Source organism: Xiphias gladius, chromosome 20, assembly GCF_016859285.1.
Source record: "Xiphias gladius isolate SHS-SW01 ecotype Sanya breed wild chromosome 20, ASM1685928v1, whole genome shotgun sequence".
NCBI lineage: Eukaryota > Metazoa > Chordata > Actinopteri > Istiophoriformes > Xiphiidae > Xiphias > Xiphias gladius.
Window position 1 is genome coordinate 23,320,497 of NC_053419.1, and position 20,867 is coordinate 23,341,363.

The 20,867-nt window shown below is 46.9% G+C and overlaps 1 protein-coding gene across 1 annotated transcript in view; it reads left to right on the plus strand.

Annotated features, from left to right (window-relative positions):
- The first annotated feature begins 4,193 nt into the window (after positions 1-4,193).
- The window catches only part of LOC120806100 (calcium/calmodulin-dependent protein kinase type II subunit beta), a 46,451-nt gene continuing 29,777 nt past the window's right edge, over positions 4,194-20,867 (plus strand). Inside the window, exons 1-6 of the mRNA XM_040156822.1 lie at positions 4,194-4,269; positions 8,859-8,953; positions 10,212-10,271; positions 12,288-12,342; positions 12,921-12,986; positions 17,066-17,138. Of these exons, the coding sequence (XP_040012756.1) occupies positions 4,208-4,269; positions 8,859-8,953; positions 10,212-10,271; positions 12,288-12,342; positions 12,921-12,986; positions 17,066-17,138 (411 nt within the window). The 5' untranslated portion in view covers positions 4,194-4,207. The remainder of the gene's footprint in view (positions 4,270-8,858; positions 8,954-10,211; positions 10,272-12,287; positions 12,343-12,920; positions 12,987-17,065; positions 17,139-20,867) is intronic.

Here is a 20,867-nt window from a genome sequence, read left to right on the forward strand (position 1 = left end):
ACCACAGATGATTAGTTGCCGGTTTTGTTTTTACTACCTTACACCTCAAATAAAATGAAACCCTAATTAATGTGTGGGCAAAAATTCAATATCATTATGTAACAACAGTCAGTGGGTTCATATCATGATGATATATATCAGATTCATTTTGCAAGATTGTCGTGCCCAAATTAAACATTTAAGGCGAGTGGTGCTTAGCAGGACTGAGAGTCTGCAGCCATGCCGGCAGCCCCGTGAGGCTGCACTCAGGCACAGCCGTGCACAGCATGACTGTAGCCTACACGAGCTACGGTTTTGTTTTACGTGAGGAGTGTAATCTGTTGAAATGTTCAACACGCATTTGTCATTTGGGGATATATTTTTGATTTTAGGCATTTGGCTGGATTACCGACGGGCAAAGCAGGCAGCCGCCCTGGATCCCCAGACCCGTGAGGGAACAAAGATGCCAATCTCGTTCTAGCGGCGTGTCGCTTCTTAGCGTTGTGCCACCTTGTCCAATGGTCTGTTGCTGGTGCTCCCTGGGCAGACGCCACCGCCCGCCCACATTGTTGGTATGTGGCTGTTGTGTGCCACATAAAAACAGCAAACCCCCTCACAAACCCCTGACAGGTGCCACTTTTGACCAGCAGGTACTATGTAAAACTGGTAGCTTACATCGTTACACTGCACTGGAAGATCAGTGTTGTCACTGATGTGAGGAACACAATGCTAGCCAGGTGCCCATGGGCCTTATGTCAAGAGGTGCTTGTCCAGCAAAAGTTCTTTGCTGGAACTTTAATTCCCCAAGAACTAATGTACGGAAACGTTCCCAAAGCTAAAATGTCCTCCAGGGACAACAAAGTCCGGATTTCGTCGTCAGTCCATCGGCCGTAAAATCTCCCGGGCTTCTCCTTTCTCATCATTGTCGACCGCAAACTGCGAGCAAAACAACGTGTTTGCAGTTCAGTAAGTCCTCCGATCCACAGGGGACCTCCTCTGATATAGCACCCCCTATATACCCCCCTACCACGACGGGCGTCGTCATGGAAACAATAATAAAGACACGGTTAAGCTGATGTAATGGTCACAGTTTGGTTAAGTTTAGGCACAAAAACTACTTGGACAGGTTTAGGAAGAGGTAGGCGTTCGGGTTCAAATAAGCGCTTCCATATGGTGGTAGGATCTTTGTCGTCACGGATAAAATAATGAACAAGCCGCTTTCGTTGCGAAATGGTCCTGGATTCCCCGCCGGAAACGAGCAGCAGCAGCAGCAGCAGCAGCAGCAGCAGCAGCAGCAGCAGCAGCAGCAGCAGCAGCAGCAGCAGCAGCAGCAGCAGCAGCAGCAGCAGCAGCAGCAGCAGCAGCAGCAGCAGCAGCAGCAGCAGCAGCAGCAGCAGCAGCAGCAGCAGCAGCAGCAGCAGCAGCAGCAGCAGCAGCAGCAGCAGCAGCAGCAGCAGCAGCAGCAGCAGCAGCAGCAGCAGCAGCAGCAGCAGCAGCAGCAGCAGCAGCAGCAGCAGCAGCAGCAGCAGCAGCAGCAGCAGCAGCAGCAGCAGCAGCAGCAGCAGCAGCAGCAGCAGCAGCAGCAGCAGCAGCAGCAGCAGCAGCAGCAGCAGCAGCAGCAGCAGCAGCAGCAGCAGCAGCAGCAGCAGCAGCAGCAGCAGCAGCAGCAGCAGCAGCAGCAGCAGCAGCAGCAGCAGCAGCAGCAGCAGCAGCAGCAGCAGCAGCAGCAGCAGCAGCAGCAGCAGCAGCAGCAGCAGCAGCAGCAGCAGCAGCAGCAGCAGCAGCAGCAGCAGCAGCAGCAGCAGCAGCAGCAGCAGCAGCAGCAGCAGCAGCAGCAGCAGCAGCAGCAGCAGCAGCAGCAGCAGCAGCAGCAGCAGCAGCAGCAGCAGCAGCAGCAGCAGCAGCAGCAGCAGCAGCAGCAGCAGCAGCAGCAGCAGCAGCAGCAGCAGCAGCAGCGGCAGCAGCAGCAGCAGCAGCAGCAGCAGCAGCAGCAGCAGCAGCAGCAGCAGCAGCAGCAGCAGCAGCAGCAGCAGCAGCAGCAGCAGCAGCAGCAGCAGCAGCAGCAGCAGCAGCAGCAGCAGCAGCAGCAGCAGCAGCAGCAGCAGCAGCAGCAGCAGCAGCAGCAGCAGCAGCAGCAGCAGCAGCAGCAGCAGCAGCAGCAGCAGCAGCAGCAGCAGCAGCAGCAGCAGCAGCAGCAGCAGCAGCAGCAGCAGCAGCAGCAGCAGCAGCAGCAGCAGCAGCAGCAGCAGCAGCAGCAGCAGCAGCAGCAGCAGCAGCAGCAGCAGCAGCAGCAGCAGCAGCAGCAGCAGCAGCAGCAGCAGCAGCAGCAGCAGCAGCAGCAGCAGCAGCAGCAGCAGCAGCAGCAGCAGCAGCAGCAGCAGCAGCAGCAGCAGCAGCAGCAGCAGCAGCAGCAGCAGCAGCAGCAGCAGCAGCAGCAGCAGCAGCAGCAGCAGCAGCAGCAGCAGCAGCAGCAGCAGCAGCAGCAGCAGCAGCAGCAGCAGCAGCAGCAGCAGCAGCAGCAGCAGCAGCAGCAGCAGCAGCAGCAGCAGCAGCAGCAGCAGCAGCAGCAGCAGCAGCAGCAGCAGCAGCAGCAGCAGCAGCAGCAGCAGCAGCAGCAGCAGCAGCAGCAGCAGCAGCAGCAGCAGCAGCAGCAGCAGCAGCAGCAGCAGCAGCAGCAGCAGCAGCAGCAGCAGCAGCAGCAGCAGCAGCAGCAGCAGCAGCAGCAGCAGCAGCAGCAGCAGCAGCAGCAGCAGCAGCAGCAGCAGCAGCAGCAGCAGCAGCAGCAGCAGCAGCAGCAGCAGCAGCAGCAGCAGCAGCAGCAGCAGCAGCAGCAGCAGCAGCAGCAGCAGCAGCAGCAGCAGCAGCAGCAGCAGCAGCAGCAGCAGCAGCAGCAGCAGCAGCAGCAGCAGCAGCAGCAGCAGCAGCAGCAGCAGCAGCAGCAGCAGCAGCAGCAGCAGCAGCAGCAGCAGCAGCAGCAGCAGCAGCAGCAGCAGCAGCAGCAGCAGCAGCAGCAGCAGCAGCAGCAGCAGCAGCAGCAGCAGCAGCAGCAGCAGCAGCAGCAGCAGCAGCAGCAGCAGCAGCAGCAGCAGCAGCAGCAGCAGCAGCAGCAGCAGCAGCAGCAGCAGCAGCAGCAGCAGCAGCAGCAGCAGCAGCAGCAGCAGCAGCAGCAGCAGCAGCAGCAGCAGCAGCAGCAGCAGCAGCAGCAGCAGCAGCAGCAGCAGCAGCAGCAGCAGCAGCAGCAGCAGCAGCAGCAGCAGCAGCAGCAGCAGCAGCAGCAGCAGCAGCAGCAGCAGCAGCAGCAGCAGCAGCAGCAGCAGCAGCAGCAGCAGCATGTCTTAGTTAGCAGTAAGAATTGGTTGGTGCTGCCTGTCGGTGCGACACGAGTGGCCTCGCGTTCGTCAGTGCCGTAAGCCCGGTAGGGTGGCGGCGGCACGCCAGCGATCGATAATGACTCAACGGAACCGGCCCCTACCGTCAGAACTACGGCGGCACGCTGGCAGCCGCGTTTCGATCTGGGTGTTGCTCGGAGGCAACGTGCCAAAGGGAGGTTGGCGGGTCGGTGGGGGGCCCAACGGCGAATTTCTGCCCTGGGGCCCCCTGGCAGGTTGATCCGGCCATGCCCAAACGAAATGTTTATTCTCACGGAGACGGCCCGCTGCAGGCTGCCGGAGACTCCCCAGAGATTACTGAAACGCGCCGGGAAGGATTTTGCATTTTTTTTGGATCCACTGAGGGGGGGCTCCCTACAGAAAACCTAAAAATAGGCTCCGCTCGGGCAGCTCAAGTAAGTTGGACGTGAAGTGATTTCGTCGTCGGCCGCGGGCTCCTCTTCATTTCATGACTTATGACAATGTGTAATCAGAAGCTGCGCTCCCCCGCGCTCTCCAATCAGCGCGCTCGCAGCCTTTGACTCCACTTCTTCTTTATTCCTTCTTTTTTTTTTTTTTTTTCTTGGTAACCGGGGGAAGACGTCATGTGGTGAGCTCACGTTACCGTTTCGTGGGGTATTTAAAGAGTCCGTCCTCCTCGCCCGGCAGAGCGGAGCGAGCGCCACTGCCACCCGAGCCGGGACCGCGTGTGAGGCCGTGCGTGCGCGCTGGGCTGCAGCTGAACCACTCAGCCGTCCGGAGGTCTGAGGTGGGCGGAGACTGAGCCCCGAGGTCCTCCCGTCCGCGGCGACTCCCCGTGCATTTCGGACTCGGCACCCGCACCCGTCCGAGGAGGAAACATGGCAACGACTACTTGTACGCGTTTTACGGATGAGTACCAGCTGTACGAGGAGCTTGGCAAGTAAGTCGCTTTCATTCTGAGCCCCCCCTGCATGCAGCCTGACCCCGTCCTACCATCGCGCCGGGCGGGAGGGACGGGGGGTCTGCACGTCCGCGGTGATGGATGCGGCTCCATCCCTTCAAAACAAAACGCACGCCGGTCCGGGGCTCTCCTGCATCCACGGCTACCCTCGAAGTCACGATTACGTCTCGGCGCAGGGCTCCTTTTTTGGACCGGCAGACCTCTCTAAATGCAGGATGCCGGGCTACGACAAGCCCTCAGAGAGTTAGGTTTTTTTTGCGTGAAGACGGGGTCGCATGAGCCCGGGAGCGCTTCTGGGCTCACCCCCCCCCCCCCCGGCTAATTAGGGACAAACAGGCCTAATATCAGGGAAAGGCTGATGTGCCGGAATGAAGCTCCCTCATCTTCATCTGGCCTCAATCACAGTGGCACACACCTCTGGAGAGAAGTCAGAGACGATGATCTATTGAAGTTGCTCCTCTGATTTAAAGAAAAGGAAAAGGGATGGGGGGATTTGGGACGTGTGGCCCCTGATAGGACGCAGACAGGCCGAGAGAGGCTGGAGAGGCTGTGGGTGCCACAGTGGGTAGACAGCAAAGTGGACTCAGTGTCTCTGTCAGGTTGTGCGTGGGTAGAGAAGATCTCTCTGCAACGTTCTCCTCACAGGAACAGTTGTTCCACAGCCCTGGGAACCCCCCCCCAAAAAAAAAAAAAATCAAGTCCAGCGCTGTGGATGGTTTCGGTTGTGAACCTCCAATGCTGATATTTTATTTTACCAGCTGTTTTGAGCTCTTTTGTGACGACTGTGGTCTCCAGCTCTGTGTTTGTGTGTGTGTGTGTGTGTGTGTGTGTGTGTGTGTGTGTGTGTGTGTGTGTGTGTGTGTGTGTGTGTGTGTGTGTGTGTGTGGGTGTGTTGGATGGGATAAGTTAAAGACAATAGACATGTTTGCGTAGCAGCAGCTGCCCTCACTGATAACAGAGCCTTATTACTGTCTTGCTTGTGCTGTCACTTTCTGGTGCGTCCTGGGTTTGTGTGTGTGTGTGTGTGTGTGTGTGTGTGTGTGTGTGTGTGTGTGTGTGTGTGTGTGTGTGTGTGTGTGTGTGTGTGTGTGTGTGATGCGGATGTAAACACTGGAGGTTATAACACGGAGCGAGTCGAGTCTTAAGAGTCGTAGATGTTTGGCTGCACCTAGTGTCCAGAGCTCTATTGGGGCTGGACTTCAGTGGAAGTTGAAAGGATTTGTCGATTGACCGATAAATAATCAGCGACCGATTTGATAATCAATTAAAAACCATAGCCAGTGGTGGAGAGTAACTAAGTACATTTAGTCAAGTGCTGTACTTGAGTACATTTTTGAGGTACTTGAGCATTTTCTTTTTCTACTTCTTAATACTTTTACAATTCAGAAGCAGTAAATTAATAGACAGTAATACAAAATATAAATCACAAATAAATTATGATTTATTAATCTAAATTAAAACAATATTTTTTAATTTATCCCCAGGGGTAAATTCAGAAGCTGCCCAGCAGGATATAAAGTAACTGAAATGAGCTCGACCTTTACCAGATGCAACATTAAAGTGATGCTCACACATTAATGCATCAATAATTATAACCCAATAATATGATATACATCACTCGGCCATTCTGCATAATGACTACTTTTACTTTTGGTACTTTAAGGATGTTTTGATACAAATATTCACTAAAGCAAAATATTTGCTTAAGTAAAACCTGCATATACATGATTTATCAAGCAAAAATGCCAAAAGTTCCCCAGTTCCAGCTTCTCAGTTGCAAAGATTTGCTGCCTTTCATCCCAGTGGTTGAAAATGGGTCAGATATCGACATCAAGTTTAGGGTCTTTTGACTTTAAATTAATTGAGGCTGCTCAAAAAGACTCTTACAAAGAAGGCAGATGTAGCGCTGCACTCGTATAACATTTGGACTCATGATGGACAGTTTAAACCTGCAATAACTGATTTTTTTTTTTTGGCAACTCTGGGGCAGCGGAAACAGGGTGTGAACACAACGCTGACATATCGTCACCTTTTAAGGTGATATTGTGAACTTGTCTGCAAACAGTTACAGAGCACCATGATCATTCATTTCGAGTTGTGTTTGTCTAACCTGACGACTCTTAAGTCCACTATTCACTCTCTTTTTAGCTCTGATTTTGGTCTCCACCAGCTCCTGATGAACTTAGTCGATGTCCTTAAAGTCATTTCTCTTGTAAAACAAAACAAACACAAAAGCAAACAAACACAAAAAACAGAGTTTGAAAACACTTCCAGTAATGAATAAATCTCACCATTGAGTTGCTTGTCGAATTTTGTTTTGTAGCGTGAAATGGGCTCATTGTTGCCCCTTGTTGTCGTTGATCCGGTTACTGAATCTCATTTTTTATAAATGCCTTAATGAATCAAATTAGGTTTAGTTTAGCCGCAAATGTTTAAGAGTGTATTTAGAAGAGATAACAGAGAGATAAAAGATAATCAAGTTTGAGCCCACAGTCCTCTCATTAGCTTTTTCCGGAGCTTTCAATCACATGTCACGGCCTTGAGTAGTCAATGGATTTTGCTCAGTTGTAGTGGAAATAGCACGACGCAGTTCAAAGCTCTGGATAAAGCTGATAATTCAATAGTCAATAATATTTTGATATCGTTACTTCTATTTCCAAGGTCACAAATAAACTCACACTCTCGTTTCTAACACTCAAGCTTTTTGATATCTATTACATATTTGCTGTTTGGCTAAATGGCTATGCCTGAATGTTTTGCACATTACTTTTGGCTTATAAGAACAGTAGGAGAATATAAAAAATGAGATGAGGTATTTGTTACACTCTGAGCTCAAGCTAATCCAGGTTTTGGATCCAGACCCAGCCCTCCTCCTTACGCCCACCTGCCCTGCAGATAACCTGTCATGGCCAAGCTCTGCTGCCTTTTCTACCGCACGGCGGGAGTGTCAGCGAGTGTCATGCTTACTCACTCAGTCTCCTCTTAATGTATGCGTGTTGGAGAGCTTGTGAGAGGTAGGGGGGCTCTGAGGGGAGCGTGAGTGTTTCGTTGCGTAACAATACCGAGGTGAGATAAAATTAGCTCTGAGGTGGTTATTTCTGTTTGTCTCTGTTGGGTTTGATGAGCAAATGCGGCCCTTAAAAGCTCCAGAACACACACAATTACAGTACTAATCCTCGAAATGCTGCTCTTCTCCCTCCACTTCTTGCCATTTGATGCCGCTCACCTCTCTGAAATTATTCAAGTCGTGGAGAAAAGAAGCCCGCAGACTGGTTTCTCTTTCAAATTGAATAAAAACAAAAGAAAAGAAAAAGGTGTGAGCGCAGGGGGCGCTGCGGCGTGGATGTCACTCACGACGCATTCACACAACGTCGGCAGAATGGGAAGAACAGGAAAAACATCTGTCGTCACGATTTAGGAAATTTTGCACATTATTATTATTACGGTACATTATTATAGTCTAGTCACACCAGATTAACAACCTAAATTATCTTTTGTTTTGTTACGTATTCGTAGCAGTTTGGTACCAAGTCAAACCAGGTACAAAGGGGCACCGCATATAAAATGAGCTGAATGAATTCTGTCAGTGTTGACACTGGATTTTATCCTGATATAACTGCCAACGCTGGTGCATTTGCAGCCATTTCGCCAACAGTTTGTTGACATTTCTGTTTTTTGTTTGTTTGTTTGTATTCTAGACATTTTTTGACATGGTATACTTCCCAGCTGTACATGACGATAATTCCTAATAATATGATTCATCAATTAACGTGACCTGTACCTGGATAAGCAGCAGAAAGTGGATGCATGGATTACCAGACTGAAAAAATACCTGATTCATTCTCAGGGTATCTCTCGGTCTTGAAAAGATTTAAAAAGCATTGATTTAGGTTTCCTTAAAAAAAAAAAAAAAAAAAAAAAGGCTTAAAAGGTATTAAATTTGATTCACAAAGGTTTTAAATATCTTTTCTGGTACCAGCTTCTCAAAATGTGAATATTCGCTAGTTTTTTTTAGTTGTATATGATAGTAAACTCAACATCTTGGGCATTAGGAAATAATCATGGGCATTTTTCACTATTTTCTGATATGTCATGGTTACAGCCTAATGGTTCTTCTGTGTTGGAGCAATACGGCCTTGGCTCAGGTTTTCTGTGTGTTAATTACTAGACACACAGAAAAAAAACTGAAGCATTTTAACAAAACACCACATTACAACCACAATAGACGCTAAAACAAAGTCCCTGTACAAGACCAGGCCTTAAGATGGAGGATGGAGGACCTGGTATTGTTGATGCTCCACTTCGGTGGTGCAAATTTTCTGACAAAATGCAAAATCCAGTTAGGAATCCAGCCTTGGGAAGAAACGTGTGTCAACAGGGAAACAGACTTTGACACAACACCAGATTCGTGTATATCGAGCATGCAGATCAGGGCGGTTTACAGGCAGAGAGGGGTCCAGGACAACTATGAGGTCAGCCTGGTCGCCGAGATGTCCGTTTTGATGCTGACGAAGCTCATATGGCAGCTGACCCGTCTCCTCCTCCTGTCTCCTGTCTTTGTTTCCCAGGGGGGCCTTTTCAGTGGTGCGCCGCTGCGTCAAACTCTGCACAGGCCAAGAGTACGCCGCCAAAATCATCAACACCAAAAAACTCTCGGCCAGAGGTGAGAGAAAGGAAGTCAGATGACGCTCACCGATACCCTGTACCATGGTTGCATGTGTGTACTCCGTCACAGGCGGAAGCAGAGGCGTCGCCTGGGGTTTTCATCATCGTGTGTATGTGTGTATGTCCCAGATCTGAAAGCTCACATTATCATATTTTAGCGCTTGTCTGATTCCAGAGTGCGAAGCCTTATCGTCTGTTCCGCGGAGAGAGGCAGATGATGGTTTCAGTCAGACGCACTGTCGAATCCACGGCAAGCGAAAAGGATCCGAGCGTCAAGGAGGAGGGCAGAAATCAACGCTCTCCTGCACAAATGCTAACGAGGGCTGGAGAAAATCATGAGTTTGTGCTCGGTTTTCACACTCCACTACAGATTAGTTGTGACAGAATATGCAAACCATTTCCCTTTGTTTCCCCGCGCTTTGCCGTTGTCAGCTGAAGTGTGATGAAGCAGCCTCCTGTGTCTGAATCCTCAGTATTTTTTTCCCCCCGAATACAATAATGATCAAAAACTGTAAAAGGCCACAGAAATCATCTAAAAAGGGCAACGATGGTGTAATTACCGCAAAGGAATGAGATCCCGGGTGAGGCTACAGTAGCGTCCATCTCACACCACCTTCATTAAAAATACATAAGCTTGTTTCTTAGACTGTCCAGGCCGTCCCCTTCATGCTGTGTTGCCTTTGAGGACGACCATTCAGCCATTTTTGTTTACACATGATCGACACAGAGGTCCGTGTCTGAGCTGCAGGGCGGGACCGACCGTGGTGCCGTCAGTCAGACAGAAAGCAGATAGAAGACGGATGTGTGGATTGTTTCAACTCACGTCTGGTCAGGATAAACCCTCGACTCAACTGGATCTCTTCCCCTCCCCTCTCTTCTTCACTCCTCTCCTCTCCACTCGGGGTGGAGGGGGTTATTAAATGGGCGTCTGGGACAAGTGTAGCCCTCAGGCCGCTCTCGTCTGTGTTTGTGTGCGACCTCACATGTACATAAGTCATGTGTGTGTGTGTGTGTGTGTGTCTCATTACTCAGTCGCCTTGAGAACAGGTATCACCTCGATCCATACAAACTCAAATGTGGCTCTCATGATGACACATTTGATTTCACTGGCGCATTTGTGAAAACTGTATCCTCTTGTAAAGTCCGCCTGTTTGCGTTCACTTTAACCACGCCGGCCCAAGATGCTTCTTCATCTTCCACTTGTTGGTCTGGATCCGAGATATCGTTGTAAAAACCCCGCTTTGACTTTCTCGTAGACCACCAGAAACTGGAGAGGGAGGCCCGCATCTGCAGATTGCTCAAGCACCCTAACATCGGTGAGACTCTCTTTTTTTTTTTTAAATGTGTTGCCTCGTTCAGTGGTTCCCAATGTTTGTGTCCTCTTAAAAAACAAGCAAAAAAGAGAGTCTACCTGTGACCCCTCATGATTAATACGTCACGACCAACTACTTAGATTGTTCAATCCCTTTACAGTCACTACAGTCTCATGCTCTCCGGCCAAACGTCCTTCAAACCCACGCAACATATTTTCAATTCTAGCAGAGGTCCCAAAAATTCAGTCTGAATTAAAAAAAAAAAAAAAGTGTATAAAGGGATGCTCAAGACCTCTGTTATTTTTCTATACTTGTACCCGTAGTATTTCAGGTTGATGGAAAGGTGCAGGTTTTAATATTTCTCGGTGCAAACATCATGTACAGTGCTGATCAAAGGTTTTAGAACGCTGCCATTTTTCCAGTGTTCGTTGAAATTTAAGCAGTTCAAGTCCAGTGAATAACTTTATACCGTACACAGTGGTAAACTGGCAGAGGTGTGTAAAAACAAATTCAGGCACCGAAAACGGAAAAATAATGTGAAAATCGTAGAAAACGGGCCTTTTTCAGGGATCAAGCGATGGGTTAACAACTTACAGCTTTTCTGCAGCGGAGGGAGTTGATGCAAACATTTCCCACAGGCCGGTGTCCCAACTTTAGTCGCTGACTTCCCAACCCTCTGTCTGTACAAAGGCAGTGTTGGAGCAAACGCCGTCGCTACACCCTCTGATGCATCGCTAGGACAACAGCTGCACCGCAGGAAGTAGAACTGTATGTTGTAGTCAGAATCGAGAGAAAAAGACAAGTAACAGAGGACAGACAGACCGGTCGGGCAGGCGTTCGTCCTACTGCAAGACGATGATAGAAAAACGGTCGATGAACCGGACGGAAGGTGAAGGCGAAGCAGCCTGCAGGTAAAACACATTCGTGGGAACTTGTGCAACAGCGTTGGGACCAACTGTCCGGACAAAAACTCCAATCGTTTATTTGTTCTGTAATTTCAGAAACACTGGCACATTAACCGTCGTAAATGAAAACTGGTAGAGCGATCAAGAATTTCACAAGAAAATATTCATGTAAATAGGAAAGTGTGAGCATATTTTTCTTTGTAGAGTATGTTTTAATGACTTCCTCCTTCCATAATCATGTTGTGACTCCTCTGATTTACATGTTATCCTGTGGCCCATTTGGTTCCTGCCAGCCACTGGATTAGACGACCAATTTCTTGGTGTAAGAGCAAATAAAGTAGACAGCCAGGACAGGAACAGGAAGAAAGGAAAGCTGCTGCCGCCATTACAACAGTAGTAGTCATTAAAAAAATGGTTCTGCTATTATTCTGTACTGATTTCACTGTCAACGAATCCAATGAAAAGACCAAAGCCAAGGATAATACTCTCTGACTCCCCTGCTCTGTCTGAGGCTCTCAGCTTCAAGCCCATTGGTTCGTACTGAAACCGAACATTTTTAAAAAGACCTCACAAATGTATGGATTCATTTTTTAAAAACAACATGTTATTGTTTCGTGGGGGAGTTTATGTGCGGCTGCTGTTTCTTGTAGACCCTTTCCGTCCCACTAAATCTTTAAAACCACCTCACGAATATATAGTTTCATTTTTTTTTTAAACAACAAAAAGGCTCAGTAATTTCCTAAAATGAAATGCAAACTTTGCCTGTCAAAGTTCAGCGAAGTAGAACTCCGAAGTGTGAAAGATTTATTCCAAATGTGACCATTTTTAAACGCTGGTGTGACTCTCTGCCTTTATGCTTTGGCTGTACAGAAATTAATTGGTGGTTTTGGTCTTTTGGGATTTGTTGACAACAAGACAAACATAGAAAACCACTACACTCCTCCTTTAAAGCTAAGATAAAAAGGTATGTGCATTATAGTGAAAACTAGATGAAGATGAAAAAAGACAGCGAAAACATGTGCCTTAGATTGAGAAAAGAAAAAGATCCCAGTATTTTGATGCCTCTGTCTCTCTATCTGTTTGTTTCTCCTTCTTTCCCTTCACCTCCCTCCAGTTCGTCTCCATGACAGTATCTCGGAGGAAGGCTTCCACTATCTCCTCTTTGACCTGTGAGTTGCTTCGTTTCCTGCTTCCCTCCTCCTCCTCCTCCTCTTCTTCTCTTTCTCTGCCATGCCGGGCTGCTGCTCTCCCTCTTCCTTCTTCATCCTTCATCCTTCATCCTCCTTTTCCTCCTCCTCCTCCTCCCTCTCCCCTGGTGCTTCAATTTCCACTTCCTTCCTTCAATCTGTCTCCTCTGTGCTCTGTCTTACTGTCTTTTTTCCCCCTTTACATCCACATTCTCTTCGTTCCTTCTCTTCTTCTTCATCCCCTCTTTTCCAAGGCAGTTCCCCCATTACATAACAGTAACCCCCCCCTTGTGGCTCCCACTGTAGCGTACACACACATATATATACACCCACACTCCCCCGCACTGGAGCCAGTCTCCATGGCAACCAAGTCTGATTGAATCCTGCAGCCGGGGTTTCCCCCTAATGAGGACATCCCCCTCCTGCCTGTGCGTTTGTGTGCGTGCGTGCGTGTGTGTGTGTGTGTGTGCGTGTGTGTGTGTGTGTGTGTGCGCGTGCGCTGCCTGAGTGAAAAAATGTAGAAAATCCGTCATTTTAACCTCCATCTTTACGTCTCTCAGGGTGACAGGAGGGGAGCTGTTTGAGGATATTGTGGCTAGAGAGTACTACAGTGAAGCAGATGCCAGGTAAACACCCATGAATCCCGTCTCTCTTGTCTTCTTCATCCCTTCCATGTATCAGCCTCCCAGCCTCTGCAGTCCTCCAGCGGCTCTGAGAGTTGGACTCCTCTCATTAGCAACTGTGACACATTGTTTTTTTTTTTTTTTTTTGGCGTTGCAGGCTCTAGTTCCGATGGATGATACCTCTGTGCGGTTTTTCTTTGAACTGAATTGCAAATCGAGGTCGAGGAGTTTTCCCCAGAGTCAGAATTTTTACAGACAGATGGAAACATGCACATGGACGAAATGCACACACGCCCACGTTGTAACCCCCTCAGGAGGTAGACTTAAATCAATTTGACTGTGGAGGCGGCTTGTGGAGGCGAGAGAGAGAGAAGAAAAGAAGGGCACAGAAACGTTAAAAAGGAGGAAGGAAAGAGGTGGACTGAGAGACGCACTAAAAAGAGGAAAAACTTGTTTTTTCCAGCTGATTTTAAATATTTTTTTATTTCTCCCTCCTGGTCTCATCTCTATTTTCGCTGCTCAAATCTACATTTACAAGCGAAAAAGTCTAGTAGGTAATGATTCATGAAAAGATGACATCTGACATGAGTTTATTGATAAAAGCAGTAGTTTTAGGGATGAACGTATCGATCCTCAAGATTATCGTGTTTTAAAAATGCCACATTCAGTATATTTAGTAGTTTGCTTGCATGCGTTTTCGCAGCACTATCCATTCGGTGCAGGAATTCTCAAGTCATGTCCCTATTGTGCCAGTTTCAGTATGTTCTGACAGGGTTCACCCTTCATGGAAGAAATGCAAAATTTATGCCACTACAGGGGTGAATTTTACAGCAGATTGTTGCCAACTCCTATTTTATACATGCTAACAGTACACAGCATGTACTGCAATCTTCATAGTATCCTGTTTTTGCAGTTATCAGACAAGAAGTTAACGTACTTTACTGTTTTGTTCTAACCAGTAATGATACAAAACGTGCACCAACAGATGTCAGTCAGACTGCAAGTCAAGATGTGTGCAGAGACCTAATATATGGACACTGTGAGCATTCAGTAAAACTATAGCCTACTGGAAAACAACAAAATTACTGTTTTCAAATTCAGTTTGTATGTGACGAACCTTACGATCCTTACATTTTTTTATTCGTGCAATATGTGACATGACAGGAAGAGGTAACATGAATTTGACAAACAAGCGATAATGTACAGACAACAGGACCAAAAGGGTGGTTGACATAAAAAAACAGGGGTTACGAATTGACTTTTGTAGTGATGTATAATTGCTTAAATTTATCATCCTCACATTTCCGAGGAAACATTTTTTACGCACACCCTAGCTGGCTACAACGACGTGAAGAATTCCAGTGAGTGAAAGGCAGATTGTGGTACTAATACCGTTTAAAAGGCTAACCCAGACTACACAACGTTACCTTACATGTGGTGAGAAAGAAAAGCTAATTCCTACAGTGTCTCAGTTCGTCAATGGATAGCACAGGTTAGGAGCTTTAGTAGAAGATTTTAGTGGTTGAAAAGAGCTCTTAAGGTCAGTAAAGGTGTCCCACGAGGATTTATTCTCGTGCCTCTTCTACTCACTATTTACATAAATAATATCTCCGCGACTCCACATTGTAATGCACATTTGTATGCAGACGATACCACTTTATATACCATAGCTCTTCTCTTAATGTGAAGGTTGCAAATCTACAATGTGGTATCAATGCTGTAAGTATGCTTTTTTTGGTTCAGTATCTCTTAGACTCATTCTGACTTTTTAAAAAAATGATGTTTGATGTATTTCAATGAGGCAGGATTTGCTGCACTGGCACTAAATAAGTGCCACCATTATTTTTTTTAAATTCACACCTGTGGTTCCACTCTGACTTTCCAGTTACGATGTAGGGCACATGTGCAACCAGAATGATGTTTGTCTCAGTGTATGGAGTATCCCTGTTTTTTCCTCTGTATTCTTAGCTTTACTTTCTCTCCTCCCCTCTCATCTGCCTTCACTCTCCCTCGGTCTCTTTGCATAAATTATGTGTGTATCTGTGTGTGTGTGTGTGTGTGTGTGTGTGTGTGTGTTTGTGTGTGGGTGTGTGACTAGCATGGCTTCATTACCGTGCGACAGTATCTCGCCGACAGTTTCCTCTCCGTGCTCCATCTGCACAAAGAATCGCTCGATCCCTCCCTTCACTCTCCACCCTGTTAAACTGACGATTCACCCAAATCACACTAAAACATATTTTCTCACTTATCTGTAATGGTGTCCAGACATACCAATGGTTTTGGTTTTATGCGTCCAGGTTTGTAGATATCTGTTTCACAGGTTTCTGCCTACGCCCTGATACAAGGGAGGCGAGTGGAATATTGTTTGGGGGGTTTCTCGGCATTGAAAAATTACAAGAATTCAAGAACCTCGAACTGGTGCCTTTCTCACCTCTGCAAAGCTGGTCAATCTCTGCCCGAAGTGGGTGTTAAGTCAGAGAAATCGTCAGGCAGAGCCCTCCAGAATCCGATGTCAGGAAAGCATGGGGGGAGGGGGTTTCGGAAGCTATCCATCCATCCAGCGAGCATTTCTGAAGAAGCATACTGGGTACCCGAGCACAGCCTCACAGAGCCGCTGGCATTGCTGTGGACTCTTTAGTGCGACTCACAGGATGTGATGACCCAGGGGCCCAGGGGGCGATGAGGAACTACCTCCAGAGGCCCGGAGGAGTCCAGCAAACGGAACCCTGACCTCAGTCAGTCTGGGATCACCAAATCCACAGAAGAACCGTGGCAAGTTCTCCCAGATGCTTGGAACAACCTACCTGCCAAGTACCTGGAGAACTGGTGCTGGTTTAAAGGCACGGGGGGGGCGGGGTTATCTTTTTATTTCGTTGCACTGCCATCGTATTTGGGTGGAAGCAGAAATCATAAAGGCAGATATCGCAAAACCTGGGAAAATAAAACCTGCACTATCCACGTCTTAAGTGAGGGATAAGTCCGAAGAGCGAACTGACCCTTTAATCTTCTTCTCTTATGTGTCCCTAAAGACAACCTCCTCCCATCAGATGTCCCCCTTCTCCCTCTGCTCCTCTCTTTTACTGTCTTTATGCTTCCTCTCCTCTATCTGCTCCTCACCCTGTCGTTTTGTCTCCACAGTCACTGTATACATCAGATTCTAGACAGTGTGTCTTACACCCACCAACATGACATAGTGCACAGGGACCTGAAGGTGTGTGTGTGTGTGTGTGTGTGTGTGTGTGTCTCGACATGTTGCATCGCACTGCACCCTCTGTACAAGGGTTGTTTTTTACGTGCTTGTGTTTTATTGGCTTTTTTCTTTTTGCCTGTGATTTAAAAACAGCTCGCCTGTGCCTGCTGTCTGTCTGCCTGTCTGTCTGTCCGCCTGTCTGTCTGTCCGCCTGTCTGTCCGCCCGTCTGTCTGTCCGTTTCCTTTTGTGTGTCTGCCTGTGGTCAGGTTTTGCTTCTGGGACTCCTGTTGCACTATTTTTGACGGTCTGAACTAGAAATGCGATTTCCTGTGGGTCCTTCGCAGACAAGAGCGAGAGAGAGATTGAGTGAGTGAGCGAGCGAGCGTGAGAGCGAAAGCGAAAGAGGGTAGAGTTCAGTGGAGCAATGGCAGAGCAGCGCCCACATCAGATGCTTGGAAACCTGGTAAATCTTCTCGTCAAAGGCGGTGTTACTGCCATTCCTGAATAAATTACACAGGAGAATGTGCTGGTTAGACACAGTGTCTGCCACATGGAGCGGTAGTCCACTCCTACACTGCCTGACTAATTGGCCCTCTCTTGAAAACAGAAAATGGCGAACTGCACACCTTGTCCCTCGATAATTCACAGATAGGTTCACTCTTCACACTCTTTTTTTGTGTTTGTGCAAATGTGGTGTGAGTGTGCAGCGAGAAATCCTTCCTACATTGAATACACGTTCCTACAAGTGTGTGTGTGTGTGTGTGTGTGTGTGTGTGTGTGTGTGTGTGTGTGTGCGCGTGTGGCCCGTGTTGTGAGGTGGCTGCCTTTGCATGGATGCCCTGGGGCTGAATGTGTTCAGACTAACCTGCTCCCCCTGCTGTTTGCATGCAGTCATTGCATCCAGCAGATCCTGGAGGCCGTGCTCCACTGCCATCAGATGGGGGTGGTACACAGAGACCTCAAGGTGAGTCACCTGCAGGGGTGTGTGTGTGTGTGTGTGTGTCTGTGTGTGTTGGGAGGGATTTGTAGTTGTGTTTGTCTGCGTCTGACTGTTATGCTAGAATCTGATGGATGGTAAGTGCAGTGAAATATATTTAAACCCAGCATGTCTGTGCCTGTCCGTGGGCCTGATCTATCAGTACATGCATGTTTGTTTGCCTGTGTGTGTGTGTGTGTGTGTGTGTGTGTGTGTGTGTGTGTGTGTGTGTGTGTGTGCATGCGGTTTTCGCGTGCATTTCTGTTTCATCAGACTGTTTGTGCATGCGTTCGAGTAGTGGCACTGTGCTGTTTTTAACAGAGTACTGTTTCCCTGGAATTTTTAACTGAAAGAGCAGCTTGACAGCGGCTTGTAACCCGGTTTTCGGTGGAAGTTCTCACCTTGCTGCAGTGACGCAGACGTGTACTCTAAGGTGTGTCGGTACACCGTTGCATCACTTTTGGGTGCGGTTTACGGGTGCAGCGGACCTTTAATTTCCAGCGAGAGTCTGCTTTTCAGCGTGGTGTTCAGTTACTCCTCAAGTTCGTCGAATCGCTCCAAATTGTGGGCATGATATGGTACTTGTGAACACGCAAAATCCTAAAATAAATGTATGTATATATATATAAAACTTTAATAATTTAATAAGATTCAGAGGTGTGTTTTGTGATAACGGGCAAAAATCTCTAAAATCTAAAAAAAAAAAATATAGAAATAAATGCAAGAGATTCAACATGAACCAGGTGCTGCATGCATGTTAAAAAAAAACGTATTATAACCTCCCATATAGCAAAGACGTTATAATAGACGTTAATAATGTGTAATAAAGCGTTTATTACATATTATACACATTTTAAGATCCTTTGTATGTAGGTTTAAAATTATTCAAAATGTCCTGACATGGTTTGAAAGTTTTATTATATAGATATAAATGTATTAATAACCAATTATAAGATGTTTACATGTTGGATTATAACAAATATACAGGATGTTATAAAGGGTTGATTTACCCCCTTAGTCTTTCATAGGCAAGTTTTCAAATCGTTTATAAATGGATTGAAATTTAAAACTACTGAAGACGTCATATTAAATATCCTCACTGCTTCGTCATACTGTGCTATCAAGCTTTAATTTACTTTCTGTACAGCAGTTATACACATCAGTGAATCTGCGATGTCCCGATGTGTTATAAACCATTTATAGATACTTTATAAACTGTTCATAAATACAAATATAACAGGGGGTTGAATTTAAGCTTTTCCAAAAAGGTGTATTCATGAACCAAGACGCAAAACATCACCGTCATTCTTATTTTATTAGTGTAATGTTCATATCATGTATATATGTTCCTTCTCCATGCCGGCCTCAGATCATCCGGTATTATTGCGCCGAGACACTCCGGGGAACTCCACAATTACTTGACCCTAAATAAGTGTCCTGAAGGTTGCCCGCACAGAGGAGGCCAGATGGGAAAAGGTCTGAGTCTGTGGCGTGAAGATTTCCCCGGAGGAGGTTTATTAAGTTACGACGGACAAAAAGACAACGACATGTGGTTGTTTTCTCATTTGCTGTTCATGAAACAAAGCTAAAAACATACAGGCCAGTATCTGCCAACCTGGAGGAAAGGAGGAGAAAGACGCTGAATGTTTTGAGGATCAATGTCTGAGCCTCAGTGTGCCGCAGAAAATGTCGTGTTTCAGTCCGTCCGGTGGGTTAGTGTGCGATACGTGGGTTTTATAAGGGAAACAACATCACAAAGGGGGGGGGGCAATTGCATATGTAGCACCTGATTCTTATTCTTTTAGCCCCCAAATTGAATAAATCTTTGGGAGCCGTTTCCTCTTTTTACAGTGGCCCTGAGCTCGACACACTGCAGCTTAAGAAAACTCATGCAAAGAGCCAAAACATGAGCGGATTAAGAAAACATCTTCAGCAGCACTGAAAGCTCACGTGCAGCATTTAGATGAAACGCGAAATGCTTCATTTAGTGGTGTTTCCTGCGTGCGGTTGTGTTTTCTCACACTGCAGCATTTTTTGCCTAAACGCTGCACACGTGTTGTCAGATTGTTGAAGACGTTGTTTGCTTTTACACGTGTTTTCTTGGGCTGCAGTGCGTTGAGCTCTCAGCGCCACCATATCTTAGGGAGGAAAAGAAATGAGCAAGGGGACCGTGTTGCGTTCTTTCTCTCGTTCTCTGTGACCTGTCACTCACTCTGCTCCGATTTCAGAGGTAAAACAACCTGACCTCGGTGACACGGAGTCAAAAATGTCCACCCGCAGCTTGTTCGTTGGGCTGAACTGATTTGGTTTATTGACCATAAAATGAATCAGCAACATTTTTGAGGATCAATGAAATGTCTTCGCCATTTTGAGGCACCAGTGCCGACCAGTCCCTAGTTCAGGTGTGAGGATTTGCTGCTTTTCTTTGCCGTATGCGATAGTAAACTGAAAATCTTTGAGTTTTGGACTTTTGGTCAGAGAAAATAAGACACAACATTGAGCTTTAGGAAAATTTGATTGTGAGAAACTGACTTTTCACTTTTTTTCGGACATTTCATCGACCAAACGATTAATCAATTAATTGTGAAAATGATTGGATTAAAGATTAATAAATGATGAAGATAACAGTTAGCTGCAAACCTAGATGTATACAAGTAAGTAGGCTAATTTGAATGATTTTAATGGTCTTAAACGTTAGCAATCTTTTGGATAAACAGAATAAACAAGATTAGAGCTGCAACTATTAGTCATTAATTGATCAAGAGAGAACGAATGGCAACTATTCTGATAATTGATTAATTGTCAATTAATAAGTCATTTCATAAGCAAGCAAATAGCGTTTGCGGTTGCAGCGCATAATCATGAGTTTCATCTCTAGACGAGATATTAAAGAATGAGGATCGATGTGCTACTGTACAGAAATTGGAGAAATGAGCTGTGATTATTTTAATAATCTGTATTGTGCCGTGACAGGAGTTCTGAGAAAGCTGTACAACATTTCACAGACTGTGATTAATAGTTAACCTCTTATTTAGTAGACAGACATGCGATTGGTATCGATCCTCTCATCTAACCCCTTGCAAGGAAAGCAAATAGGTGTATTTCCCAAATTGTGAACTATTCCTTTAGACCCAGAGTCTCGTCTGCCAGGAATAGATTTGGCCTGAAACCCAACCAGGAAGGATCAAGCGGCCTTTGACCCCGAAACAGGTTATATTTCAATGGGCCGTTCACTGCACAGCATCAGAGTATAAGAGGAGACATAGGGGGCGCTGTGAGGTGCAGAGTATCTATCCTTGTTACACATTTTCCCGCAGAGGTCAGATCCTTCGAGCATGTGCCACCTCTTGTTCACAAGTCAAGTCTCCTCCAATTGAGTTTTACGGGTGACACGATGACTCTCCTGCAGCTGGAGCACAACATGCAGCTGTTGTTTCTTTTAATTTGTTTTTTCCGTGCCGCTGTGGTGGAACGATGAACGGCTAAAGGCGCAGACCAGTGACCGTCAGCAGTGACGTGACAGCACGGAGCTGCCGCCCCTGCCGTACTGCGTTCTGTCTCACGACTGTTTCAGAACGACGAGCTGCGTTTGGTTTTCCACTAGTAAACAAATAGCAGAAAAAAAAAAAATCATATACACGTTTTTCAAGTCCCATCTGTCTGTCTCAGCCTCTGAGTGTGTGTGTGTGTGTGTGTGTGTGTGTGTATTAGAATATG